This window comes from Papilio xuthus, unplaced genomic scaffold, assembly GCF_000836235.2.
Source record: "Papilio xuthus unplaced genomic scaffold, Pxut_1.1 DF827680.1, whole genome shotgun sequence".
Lineage (NCBI taxonomy): Eukaryota > Metazoa > Arthropoda > Insecta > Lepidoptera > Papilionidae > Papilio > Papilio xuthus.
This window is the reverse complement of record NW_013530969.1, coordinates 3,574,840-3,589,824: the sequence shown is the minus strand read 5'-3', so window position 1 is coordinate 3,589,824 and position 14,985 is coordinate 3,574,840. Positions and strand designations below refer to the sequence as shown.

The following is a 14,985-nucleotide window of genomic DNA, read 5'->3' as shown; positions in this document are numbered from 1 at the left end:
TGACAAATTAGAAATGAGACGTTAGTATTTGATGTTACTGACCCTTCATCGTCGATGATTGTGAACGTGCTCTTTGAGTCCTTGGCCATGGCGACGCAGCTTCGTGCGAAGATGCCGTATGGAGCTATGAAAAAAGAAATATTTAAATAAGACTTCTAAAAAACAATTTTATAAAGATTTTTTCTTATGAAGCTTTCAAAACAATTGTGTCTTTCGATTGTTTTGGTGGTCAAATTACGTCACCATAAATGAAGATGTATACAATTTATTCAGCTGAGTGCTCTATATCTGCAATCTACTGCCTCTTAATGTACAGACAATCTCGTATATCTTACTGTCGTCGGGTATTTCGATACGGAAGGTGAGACGGTCTCCGATGCGCACGGTTTCCACCTCGCGCTCGCGCCCGTCCAGGATGCGAATGCGTGGAGGAGGAGCCTCGGGGGCGGCCGTGATTGAAATCATCTCCGGGTCTCTAAAACAATGTATACTAATAAATTACATGGAAAAAGAACAAAATACCAATACTACAGTTGGTATTTTAGTAAAACAATCACTATCGGAAGGATTGGAATCGTTACCGAAGCTTTTTCTTAACATTCTTTTATGTTTAAATTAATCATTCGAACAACAATTGTTGGTAGTCCCTTTTATGCACTCCTTTCATAAACACTAAGACTTATTTGAAAATCAAAGTTTGTTTACATTAAGGAAGTACGCTAAACCCGTAACATTGTTTTAGATATAATCTTGACAAGTAATCATGGTATTATTATCGTAACAAAAAGCTTAGCAAAAACTTCGCAACACGCATAACTCACGAACGAATACTTAGTACTATTTACATATTTATAAGGCAACAGTGGATAGTGTCTATCCACTCGCGCTATCGCGTACTGAGATGCACCTAAATTTTTCATATTTCGTATCCACATCACGTATACAGTTTCTACTATTGTCTTTTAAATTCTAGCCGAGATGCTAATAGGTGTGAAGTGGTCCGTTATTGTGGAACATACTAACCTGATTGGCACCATTCCGAATGTTATATTCTTCGAGCTCATGTCATAGGTACATTTCACTTTGTAGATCTTATCCGCTTTTGTCATGACAACGCTGTGATGTTGCAGAACTACTGTGTTAGAATACACACCGGTCTGAAAGAAACATTTATGACATTTAAAATGATAAAATAAACTTTTAAGAGTTGGCGTATCGTAGCTGTGGAAATATTTTTAAATGTTATATTACAGTAAGAGATTCTCGGTTTCGGTTTCTAAGGCCGCTACGTTTGTGGTCCCTTTAAATTACTTTTGCTCCAGTAAATAATCCGAAAATCATCCCTTCGATATCTTAATCCTTACTCCCGTGGTAAATTATGGTCTATATAAATTAATGCTCAGGAACAAAAAATAACATCTCAATAAATTATTTAATGATACTTACGACACTCTGAGTGTTACAATCCTGTCCAGCCATGGTGAGGTCGAGACGGAAGAGGTCGCTGTTGACGACATCAATGTTACAAGTCTCAGAACGACCGAGGGCGTAGATGCGACCGTTGAAAGGCTTGTTTGTGCGAACTTGTACTGCGATCCTGGTGTCTTTGCAGTGAACGGATACTAGAAGAGACAATACATTGAATAGATATAAGAATTACTTTGTCTACTTTCTTCTATCTGTAAGAAATATTATTAAATCTTACCATCATAGCATGTGCCAGTTTTGTCACAGTTTGCATCGTTCCTCGTAAGGTTGCTTTGAACGCTGGTTTCATCTTGCTGATGATCGATTGTAACTGGCAACTCGCCGGACGGACTCGCAGGTGGCTCTGAAAAAATATACATCATGAATATCTTCATGTTTACAGCAAGATGTCAACTCCAAATGCAACCCTGTATATGTAATGATTCAAAAATTTGAGGCGCGCAATCTCAAGAAATCCTAAGAATTGAGAGATGAACAATAAACCGCTTTTACCACAAAGAAAAATATAGAACATCAAACAATATTCTATAACACAAGCAGGTGTATTGTACGCTAGTAAATAATTTTTATAATAGTTTATAAAAGTAAAAGAATGTTCGTGTACTGCATTCAATAATAGACGATACAAGTTTGTGGCTATGTTGCGGCGGACCATAGACGATCCAAAGTGTACACCGACACCGCAATTACACTACGAACGAGCAAAAGCTCGCCGCTTCGGGCAATTCTAGATTTTCACACGCAATCCGAATGCACTAGGCGATTCCAAACTAATATCCACAACGAATGTACGATGTTGAGACTGTCAATTCAAACGTAACGTATTATTATGGTGTGATTTACTGAAATGTCGACGCAATTATTGTGACCAATCGTTTTAATATATAATGTGACTCTGATACAGGTCATTATGTCACATGCAACAAGCATAGTTAGATATATACGATATAAGAGTTCTAAGATATATATATATATATATATATATATATATATATATATATATATATATATTAATTTGATGAGGAACATATAATGGACATCATTGGAAGCAAGATGGTACATTTTCATTGTGCTACAAACAAAGGTAGGTTACATTTTAATACATTTCCTATTTTAAATTCTCAACGACCGTGGACTTTCTCATTCGAAACCGTTTTTCTCATGACCGCTTTGTAACTGTGTCTAGAATTTACCACGTATATTTACTTGCGGCATCCTACCCTCCATTGCAATGGATAGAAATAGCTTATATTTAGCAACGTTTCCTAGTTGATTATATTCTATGCCAGTATGTTAATTGAGTAATCTACTATCTGTCTAGTTAACTGGAATCCTAAACGCTCAATCGTTTGATAACCTGAGAAATCAACGCGATGTTTAATTCAAGCTTTGATATAAGCAGTTCTGTGAGCCTCGGACTCTATATTTTAAACGTTATTAGAGAATTTTATGAATCTGTAATGAATTTATGCCCAGAACCTATAGTGAGTGATTACAACCTGTATATCCTGATTATAGATCTTAGAGAACTTTCCTTGATAAGACTTTATTATTTTCTATTCATGTATTAGTTTATTTTATTAGCAGCTCATAGCAGTATACATTTAAAAAATGATCTTGACAGGCAGACGGACGGACAACAAAGGGCTCCGTTTTTTTCCTATGAGGTACGGAACTCTAAAAACAATGAGAAAACATGTAAATATGTTATTGCGAATTTAAAAATAAACCTACTTATGTTGGGCCAATACACGCAAGCTCGGCAGCCGATACGATGTGACCATTTAGGTGATTGACCGCTTGATTCGGACAAAGTTTTGTCTCGCCCACAGGTAAAATGGCAAATATTCATTCAACATGTTATCATTATTTAACTTCAAACATGGGCTACGTGTAATTCTGGTATGCGATAAAAAGTAGTTTTCAATTCATAATTTTAAATACAAAAAAACTTGATAACAATCCTAAAACTGTATTTGCTTAGATTTAGATCATTTGAAAAGTATATTATTATATTATAGCTTTGAATGTCAGTTATTTGATTCAAATCGATGCATCAAGTAAAAGGTAAATTATATATTCCTTCTAGTACGACCGGCTCTGCTAAATATATCTCTCTAGATAAATCTTGATTACTTCGGCAACGTAGATACAAGATTACCATTAAGACGTCCTGCTTACATTTATTAAATAACAATTTTTGCTAATGTCTCTAAAAGTAACATTTCATATTGTTGCTATTTAAATGTTGAACCTGACGAGACATCTCAGACTTTGTGCTATTATTTAAAATGTAAATTACTTAACCACTTCAAAATTGTTTGCTCCTATCGAAAGCGCCTCTATCAATGTATCCTAAAGTTAGTAATTTATTTGTTACACCTCTACGACTACTTTAATATAAAATTCCCGAAGAAAATTCACACTATTCCTTAGTACTAATCAAGTACTCTGTAGGGCATTGAGCGAAACAGAGGCGTATTGCGAATATATTTAAATTCAAAAGCAATAATTAATCTTGACTTAACGAAGTATTGATAACAGTCATGCATAGTTTTTAAGCGTGTAAAGCGATAGTTTTTGCACGACTACGCTTCAGTAGACAACAGAATTCTCACGGTAAATAAAGATGAGAACATGTAGATGCGATAGGCAGGTGCACAGATATTATTGCCGATTAAAATTCCAATTCTGATTTATTAATAGAAGAAAATTGTAGTAATTAACGAGTACATGATTTTATAAGCTTTTATCTATTTTAACATAATCGAGACTGACACATAAAGATTCAATTGACCAAAGACCAATTGTAGTTGACGTTTCGATTGATAATAATGAATATTATTATAATTTTAACACTGCTTTACTCACCTATTTTAATAGGTTTAAGGTATAATATTAAAATTTCACAGATTTTCACTTTTTACCTTCATTAAATACACAAAGAAAGTTTAACAAAACTATTATCAATAATGTTTAATCCAACGTTTGAATTACGACATGTCTTATCATTTCGACTACAGTTAATAAATTCAATAAAACAGTTCGGACGTCTATTACGTATTTAGTGTACATAATTAGTTAAGTATCGCTAACAAAAACGTCAATTCAATTTAAGCATCACAGCGGGGTACGGAATGAGGTATTTCAACGAAAATAAGTAAAAAAAAAGGTCTATATAAGTAGCGTTGTATAGCAAATGACCGCAGTAGACGATAACGGTGCTATTTTGTATCACGGTAGTTTTGTTGGCAAACCAGTCGGGTCACCGTTTAGATTATCCAGTGTGCACCCACCACATTAAACCTCGTAATCGTTTTTATTCAATGTCACATCAAGGAGCAATCTATCATCCACTTTTCTTGATACTTTTTGTTATGTTACACTGTCACATATCATGTACTTAAAATCCGTTATAAAGGTAGAGATTATAGGAGTCAAGGACGAGAATTTAAATTATCTCATCAGCGTTTTTATCGTACATAATATGAAATAACAAACTATGTATGTATTATGTACTTTAAACTGTTATTTAATTCAATACTATCAGTCGCCCACGACTTCGTTAGACCAGAGATTATCCGGACTAAAGGCGGGTGTTTGACGCAGACAAAACAACACAATGCATCATGTGTATGAAACATGTTTTTTTATATCAAATACAGACTACAGGCTACAGGTATTTTATTAATTTTATAGATAGAGACACTAAGGTTGCAATAAAAAGGAAATGTTTATTGACTCTCCAACGCGCTTATTATAAAAACCAAACCATTTTCCCCATTAAAAAGTCATAATAGTAAATTAATTTAGTTTTATATAAAGAACAACATTGTTACATGTGTTACAAAATGAATAAAATGTTGCGTTGCTCGATGCGGTATTTTTTAAGCTTGGAGCGCGGCCGGTGACCGGCATTGAGTCAAGAGCAAGGTCACTTCTCGTACATTGTGCATTAAAAACGCATCCAGCTATTAATAGCTATTAATAGTTGCTTAACAAACCGTAACTTGATGTAAGCACTATACATTCATTGCTTGTAACAATTTTAATTAAATACTCTTCATATCACATCTGATCTGATTTTACATTGGATTAATTGCATATGTTTTAAAGAACGAGGGTAAAATCTAGATGGAAAATATTTTACGGGGATATCGAATACGGTTACAAATGTGTGAGTTAAAAATGTAAAATCTAAACTATTGTAAAATAGCAACGTATGCCATGAACAGTAAACCGAATTATTTGTTTAATTCGTAAATTTTATTATAAATTAGGGGAAGGAAATTAAGTTTTGATCTTTTCGATTCAAATTATTGTTATTCTTTTCAATCTAGATTAAGAAGAAAAACAGCGTATTATTTAGGAATCATAAACAATAATTGAATTCGACAGAAAGTTGTGTGGAACGTATAATTTCGCTACGAGGATTTAATCAATTTTTGTTGTTAAATTCTAAATCGAAAGAAAGATATCCAATCATGTTAATCAATCTTGTTCTATATTTATATCGATTCAATTACAGATGAATTGGGCCTGGAGCAGGAGGTAGCTAAAGTCACGGCCAAAATAACAAAAGATAGAAAAAAAAAAACAACTATTCATTTCAATTTGTGTAAAATAACCGTTAGAAAGCACGCAGCACGCACGGCTGACGCCGGCTTCTCTGGCCATCCGTCTTTATGACTTTTTGCATTATAATGCAACCATTGTCGTGACTCAGCATTTTAATACATTGTAAACATAACCAAATTATGTTCGCGTGCCGATGCTCGTTCCTTTTTATCGCAAATTAAATTTTGACTTCATCTAGTTTTTATTAGATTTTTATTAAATTAGTTAGCCATATTTTCAATTCAGTTTTTAATAGGAAATATGGACATACAACGGTTCGAAAGCGGGAAAATACTCGTACATTATATTCGAGGTGCTGTAGTATTGTGAACCGTGCCGCCACCGCCGGCGATGTTAATCTTAATGCGATGACTCTACATTCACGTAATAGAGTAGCCGGTATGCAAGCTATGGGAGAGCTGTGCCATTATTTTTCATACGGCCGTTCTTCGCTATTAAACTTTAGCTATTTCTTATTTTAATATCGCATAACATTGTTTTAATAGTTCTATTGCATACAGACTATTTACTTACAGACCTATAGCTAACAATTATTTCTACATTTATAGATGGATATTACTTGAACATGACTTATGCATTTATAAACACACTAGTACTGATCCTACTAATTAACTGTACCTACTAAAAATACTCTTTTAAATATTGAATTACCACTAGCGTGACTCATTTTCATATCATACTAGCTGTTGCCCGCGACTCCGTTTGCTCGGAATTAAAACTACTTAAATGTTTAGTAAGCCATAAACTCCTTAAAACTATTTATTTAATATAGTTTTTTTTGTAAGTTCATAGTAGGTTAATAAAATATGTACTTTGTGAAGATATATTCATTCTACTTATAACTATGCAAAAAGTTAAAAAAAAAACATATATCTATAAACTATGCCAGATAAGCGTTGACTGTACTCGTCGCTTCTTTTGATGTACAGAACTGGAAGAATTTAAAAACAAAATGGCGGTATTCGTACATAGCTCAATACTACACGTAAATATCTGCAAACGCATCAGTAAGACGTAGTTACCGTTTAAAAAAAACACAATTTCAAATCTGATAATCAAGCTGAAACTTTTATTATAAAGTCAAGTTCCCACGAAGAAGAGATGAGAATTTATTTTAATTCTAGCAACACCGTAGCACAATTAGCTTCCATTGAAAATTGCGGTGCAATAACCATAATTATTCAGATGTATATCAGTTACCAATTTTATGAATCACAATACAAAAGTTGTGAGTAGTTAAGCGTGTAAAACAAGCAATTTGAGTAGAACAGGAGCTTGGTTAACATCTATTTAACCAGTGCAGAGCTGGCAATCTTTTTGAATTTTAATTTAACATCTATTTCATCCGAAGCATGTTTTGTCATTACATCCATTATCACAAATTTACAGTCATTTTTTTAACACGTTGCTAAGCTAATATGTGCATAAAATGTTTAATTGTCCATAAACTATATTTTGTTAAAATATTGTTTCTAATCACCCCTAACGTAGGGTAGATTCCGAGTCTCTCGATGGGGACGTTTAGTGAGCTGTACGTCCTAAGAAATTGCCGCAAAATCAATCCATTACACCAAAATAGTTTTTATATAGATATTTTTGACCGTTAGAAAGCAATAGATTTTCTTTTGTTGAAAACCAATATGTTCATTACTATCTCATTTCCACAACTTAAGATATAGATTCCCGTTACACGTGACCACCGACGATGTTAATTAAGTAACTAATACATAGGGAATGTAAACGCTTATCTGTATTCATATATTCATGTCTTGTATGTATGTTATAAATAATCTTTGTACCTAATTAAGATGCCTTTAATGGCAACACCTTTAATACGTTATTATTGATTGCTAATATAAACTTAAACAGCTGATTAAAGTAAGAAATATGCTACTTTTTCATCAACCTATATAAAACTATTTATTATTTATTTACTATTTTGAACCTTATGCAATTAAAATATTAGAGACTGTACGCATCTTCTGTGAAAACTTTTATTAAATGCAAACTGCTAGATATTATAGAAAATATATACAAATCTCCACCTTTTATTTCCTACAAAAATCGATTCATTGACATCATCTTTTAAATTCCATTGATCGGAAATAATAACCTAAAGCATATTACGTCCGCCTATAATAAATGTTTACATATAAAATTAATTAAATGTAAAATAGTGATTTAATAAAGACTATTTAACTGTACCACTTGCGTAGAGGAAATTAAACTAGTCGTTGCATTTCTCGCCACCGGAGTGCTTTAACATCGAGACAGTATCTCTAAGTAACTGTAAACTGTTGACTTGATAGCTTTTGCGACAAAAACATCGCTGCATAGCGTATGCTTGCATAATATTGATGCAACACAACGATGCTATCTAATAACAATAAAATTACTACTCCATTCTTAACATTTCTATTTGAAGTAAGCTAAAGAGAAACAATTATTATTATATTTAATTATTTAACTATTTCTTTTACTTCGATTTATTTCGAATATTTCAAACAAAAGAATGGGAATAACATAAACTTTTGATTATGTTTTTGAAAAATATATACAACTATTCGAAAATTAGAATGTTATGGATATGTTAGATATCAAACTCTCTTCTAACGAGACGACCCAAGCCCAAACTCAATAAAGTTTGGGCTTTTGGTTGAATCGACCTGACGAGTATTTTGTATGATTTAAGTTTTAATTCTTGTAATTAACATTACATGTGCAATAATAAGTGTTTTTTTTGAGCTATTTTCAAGTATCGGTATCTTTTATTATTTTTGGTTTAGGTCTTAGCTAACTAGTCTGCTTATTACTGTCTTATTAGCTTCCGTATGCTACACCATATACAGTGACGTCTAGGTTTACTGTATGTTCTTAGAATGAACACTAATACACATTTCATTCACGTATAAGCTCGTACAAAGAACCATCCGGATTTCGCGTGTTAAAAATATTAAACACTAAGTTCGTGCCCAATTTAATAATAAAAAAGCTTACATTAAGAACTTCTGATTAATATTTCTTTTTATTTCTAAAGCAATAAAGATTTTGGTTTTAACATAAAAATAAAAAATCCTGAAAAGACAAAGCAGTTACTTTTACTTAGCTTTTAAAAGTAGAGCGTAAAAACTTTTTTACAATACTAAAACAAAAGTATTAAAAGTGTGCCTACCACATAACGGGGTTGGATTGTAACAAATTATTTTAAAGCTGTAAAACGTACACAAGAAATATTTTAAGCTTTAAATCGTATTTTATTAATTTAGTCATAAATGTTAAATTATCAATGCATAAAAAACTTTACTATCTTACGTAAAATATAAATTTTAACCAAAATTACAGCATTAAAAACAGTTGAAAGTTGGATATAATAAAAACATTTGAGAATAATCAACTTTTTATCAATGTTTTATTTCAGTCATAACACAACTCGCACGTTTTTAGTCTGTGGCGCTACAATCATATGAAGCAATAATCAAGTTTAAATTAAACTCTATATTATTTCTCCATTATTCACATCATTCGCTCTTTGAAGTATAAGTTTATAATCTAAAAGAGCGTACAATGTTTTTTGTATCGAACTAAAGTCATTAAAACTCACGTAAGGTTATTTTTAGAACATAAGTGTCATCACGATGTCCATTTTCATTTTATCCTGTCGCAACCATAACGTTTTTAAATATAAAACGTCCTTGCAACTCAGTTAAAAAACAATCTTGTGATTTTATATTTTTATATATAATTCGCCGCGACCTCGTCCGTTTGTACATTAAAAAAATTCAACAAACCTTTTTATATAAGCACACCTATATAATATAAAAAAGAAACAAAAAGAAACGTTTTATGTACATTTCTAAAATGTTCCCGCGAAAACTTCAGACCTTGGGAGATTAACCTCTGTATATTAGAAGTCGAACGATTATAAATGTCCGTCCAATTCAACAATTATTAATGGAAATGATTGTCTAATTAATTTTTAATTCTAGTACGGCATAGAATACTTGTTAATAATTTCCTTCTGCAAATAAAAATTACGCTTCATTCAACTTGTCATCTAAGGGCACAATAATGATGTACCATCGATCAAAGGATTCCAGTTTTTAGAGTGCATTAAGTAACCGAGTGTGCAAACAAAGAATGAACAAATAGAGTGTAATTATAGTCACGTCACTGGTAATAGAGCTGTCCATTTTAAATTTCGAACAGCTGCAATAAATTCCGAGCACTGCATGGAATATGCACTCATAAAACCTCGTCAAACAAACTGAATATACTTTCAAATCGAGTTGATGGGTCGTTTATAGAGACATAGAAAAAGTTTTTGTTTCAGACACGCCCTTAGGTAAATTACTAAGGTTTGTATAGCTTTTTACACTTACATTTTACTTCCTGACAAACTTCCTACATACAAATGAAATGTTCCAGCAGATTATACCATTTTCCATTCTATCGTTATTTTTGTGAATTTTCTTTTAATTATAAAATTATTTATGACATAAATAATTGATTAATAGTACTCACTTTCGCAGTAATTCTCGAAGTATTTCCCCGTAGGTTCACCGTCATCTATCAGCGGTCTCTCACCGTTCAGGTAAGCAGATGGTCCATCAGGTAACGTGTGATGATCAAGATGGTACAGTCTGCAGTTGTAGGCAGACGAATGAGGTGCACCAAGGTACAAGAAGGAACGGCAGAGGAACTCTGATTCAATCTCGCAAGCTAACCGGCAAGCTGCCTCTGACGTCACCTGTGTAAAATATTGATTTTATTATTCCTGTAGGTAATAATTTAATGCTATGGTTATAAGAGCAACTTTGCAAATTAGATCTATAACTGGCCACCTGTAGTCTTTAAAAAAAAAGAATCATTTTTAAAATTAGCATTTTTATGGACTTATAGTAATTATAAGATTTTTTCAATACAAATAATGAAAAGAAGCATATCATTAAATATTTCTACCAGACCAAAGTAGGTTACATTACAATCACACGTTATTATGCAAAATGTATCTTATGACGATGCAATTATTTCTTCGATATAAAAGAAAAACGAATCCCTTTCCGTCTACGTTACAAATGTAATGCAACATCCAGTCAGTCCACTGTGATATTTGAAAAAAAGTGCATCATATCTTTATTAATTGCATGTCCATCTCTATACTGCAATATAGGGTTGAGATAAAGACAATTCTAAATCATCTTTTCTAAAAACTTTTTTGGTAAAAATTTTAGAAGAAATTTTATTCCAATTATCGAATGTAATCTTATTTAACAATAATAGTATCTCTTAATCAGTTGTTTTATGGATTAAAAACCCTTATTATGTCTAGTCGTCTAACCATATTTATTTATTTTTTAAAGAAAATAACCAACAGCGTATTAAAGCAAATCATTTTAATTAAACCAACTCGTATTTTAATTTAATAATGTAAAATTAGTATTTGTCCTGTATTTTTAATAGTGATGCCAAGTTACAGATAAAAATATACACACATTTTCACTAATTTCATATCATATTGGCAACCCTGGATAAAACGTTTAAATTTCTTAGATACATACCTGTAATTCCTTGTCGGTGTAATAATGCAGGCCGGCGTACTGTGCCACTTTGTCCTCGGCGACTCCCACGCGAGGGACGGTGAATACCCTCGACCCTTTACACGCCTGCGACCCCTTAAGGCACAAGTTCTGAACAGAGAAGTAATAGGTTAGTGGATAAAACTATTGGAACGAACAGAAAGTTGCAATAAATTTATCCAATTCGTATCAGGTGATCCTGCGTCATCAAGTAATGCTCACTCAAGTACGACTCACGAAATGCGCGTTTTATTGTATGTTACGTATTTTTGTACAAAATATTTGAGAATAACGGTCTTGTTGTCAGAATGAACAAAACAAAAACAAGTAACGAAAGTACAACCGCACCTCGAATAACGTACCAACAATTTTTTCAACGGATTGATCTCAATTGATAAAAGCTATTAAACTACAAAAAAATTAGACAAAGATTAAATGAAGCGAAAAATGGAACTATAACGTTAACGTTTTTCTCATTGGACTAGGACTTAAGCGACAATAATAAGTGATTCAAATCGTACTGGTCAATTTTTTACAATCATTCTGTGTCCATGTCGTTTATGACAAGGAATTTTTTGACCCTACTAGAATTTATTCATTCACCTTATTTCTTTTTTTGACCATTTATTATTTCCAGTAATAATAATTTGGTTTTATGTAACGTTTATTATTAGTGCATATTTCAATTTATTTCTAAACTTGAATTTGTATACATATATTTCTGCAAGATCGTTTTCGTCATTTCAATCTTAGCAAAAACATTAACAATAAATAGTCAGATTAACTAAATTCCTTTAAAAAACTTGTGATACTACATAAAATGTTATAATAAATACTTACTTCGAAGTAGTCTGTGCCAGGGGTATCGACGAGCTGCACAAAGTGCTGGGCAGTCCGTCTGTCGGAGTCACTGAGAGCGCAGCGCATGCTGCCGTATTCATACTCCGCGGACCGGCACGGGAAACGTTTCTAAACAATGCCCATATGTTAATAGAAATTTCTAGAAATGTTGTCTTCCAGATATAAATTATCTGCAAGATTTTTTATCAAAATTTTCCGTTACATCATTATGTTCCCAACATGAAAATAAAGAAATGAAAGACAGACTCTATCAAAGGAACATGAGGTTATTCAGGCATATGCTAAGATGTTTTAAAGAACAATTAACAAAACGAGATGTAAATAAGATACTGACATGAATGTTTTAATTTCTTATATATAACAATCACCAACTTTCTAAAGATTTTTAAACATTTATAGCCAATTAAGCAAAGAATTCAACTAAAGCTCTACCAACGCTTTACGTAAACAAGCTATTATCGTCTGTATATCTCGAAAGCTACTTGAAGTGGGACAGAACCATAAAATATAATTGAATAGATAGCTAGAGAATTAAATGCACTGGACGAGCTTCGATGGTAGAAAGACGTAAATCGCAATTGCTATCTAATTCTTGGCTCAGACACGAAAGTCAAGCAATTTCCTCAAAGTGGAGTGATTACCTCGTTGAGACAGGCGGCGAGGCAGGCCTCCTTCGTAGAGGTGTAGATAATAGTATTGTCCAGACCTCGCAGCGCCTTGCCGGGCACTCGCTCGAACGCCCACGGGCGTAGGCACACACTCTCCGTCCTAACTTGCAGCTTCACCATGTAATACGTATTCACTGCACGCTACAACAATAAAATCAAAATGAATAAGCAAATAACATCCAAGTTTATTTATGGAACTTTGTCATTATCGTCTTAGTTTAGTTTTATTTGTGAGTTAATGCATTGGTCGTGAGACGCAGAGGTACGCTGTATTTATCGCAAGTGCTTATTAGATGTCATAGCGATTAGGCTATCCTTTTTCAAACTGTTATAGCAAGCTAGTCTCTATCGGGTCGATTTCCCCTTAGGCTTGCGACCGATATAATCTACATTGCTAATCCGATCTTGACATCGGACTAATTGGCGGTAGAAATGCTCAGTAGCCGACTATCTATAAACGTCAGATTATAAATTAATAACTTTTAAAGAAGATTAGTGTGATTTAACGTTACTTTTAACTATGTGAATGTTATGTTAACAGTAGTTTAACTCTACAAAATTCTAAATCTAACATATCTAAATAATTGAAATAATCAACGTGAGAATTGGGTACATGAGCTCTAAAATTTTAAACAATAGTGTGATAATAATCACAATGAACTTACCTGTGGAGTGGCCATAGGATTGTTCGCTTGTGTGTCATTTTGGAGCAAACAAAGTGTTTCTTGCACTGGCGTAAGTGGGTTGAGTACGAAACTGCAACAAAAATATTATTAATTAACTTTAAGATATAAAAGAATAGATTGACTACGACCTAGCAAGCATACTATTGTCTTGACTCTACTATTGTATATCAAAATGCATACTAAATAATCTCTCAGAATTATAAAACTCTTACTGTGGCTATCGACAACTATATTTGTATTAATACATGATGTGGTCTTTTTTGTCAAACAGAATGACAAGGGTGACAATATGTTCAATAAAAAAATCAGGACAGTAAGTAACACTAAAGAAATGTTTAATGAACAACAGTATCGAAGGCTTTTAAACGTTTACTAGATTGTACAGTGTGCGTCGCGAATTTCAGTTTTGAGTATAATAAATTCAAATCTATAAACAGTAGTACATTTAAATACTAAGAACGTGATGATAAGCCGATGTCAATGTCGCGCTGTGGCGTCTGCATTTATTTTGTAATGACACAGCACAGACACTGCGCGTTACACTTTACAAGTTGCAGCCGCATAACGGAGCCCGTTTACCGTTCCTAACGCCAGATATTTCCTATTTTATTCTAATCCAACAACATAAACTAGGCTTATAAATATTTATGATCATCTTTATTTGGGCTTTTAGAAAATGTGTAGAAGTTTTTGATGTCATCGCGTGGGCCTCGTGTATTACCACGTTCGTTGCTTTAATATGCTTGGACAGATTTTGGCATATTTTATTTACATTAATAGGCTACGAAAATTGCTTACCGTGAAAACTTGAAAATCAATTGTAATTTCCTTTGTCATTTTAAAATTTCACCGTTATTTAATTACCAACAATTTCAAAATATTCTGAATTAAGACTTATCGAGATATTATTTATCGCTTAATATATATAGCTATTAAATACGGTTAAAATGCAGAACCCAAAAAAAAACTTTTACAGTAAGAGATTATTTAAAAACTATTTATAGAACAATAAAAAAATATATTTCACTTTCTTCGGATAGCTCAAGTAAGCTAAGATCATTAATTATT

General features: G+C 32.7%; 1 protein-coding gene across 1 annotated transcript in view; it reads right to left on the bottom strand.

The window, feature by feature from the left end:
- The window catches only part of tyn (trynity), a 43,042-nt gene that overhangs the window by 1,898 nt on the left and 26,159 nt on the right, over nt 1-14,985 (bottom strand). Inside the window, exons 5-14 of the mRNA XM_013311856.1 lie at nt 13,897-13,987; nt 13,205-13,372; nt 12,543-12,671; nt 11,685-11,813; nt 10,648-10,873; nt 1,706-1,831; nt 1,447-1,622; nt 1,024-1,157; nt 336-475; nt 43-124 (exon numbers count right to left, since the gene is read on the bottom strand). Coding sequence (XP_013167310.1) covers nt 43-124; nt 336-475; nt 1,024-1,157; nt 1,447-1,622; nt 1,706-1,831; nt 10,648-10,873; nt 11,685-11,813; nt 12,543-12,671; nt 13,205-13,372; nt 13,897-13,987 — 1,401 coding nt within the window. The remainder of the gene's footprint in view (nt 1-42; nt 125-335; nt 476-1,023; nt 1,158-1,446; nt 1,623-1,705; nt 1,832-10,647; nt 10,874-11,684; nt 11,814-12,542; nt 12,672-13,204; nt 13,373-13,896; nt 13,988-14,985) is intronic.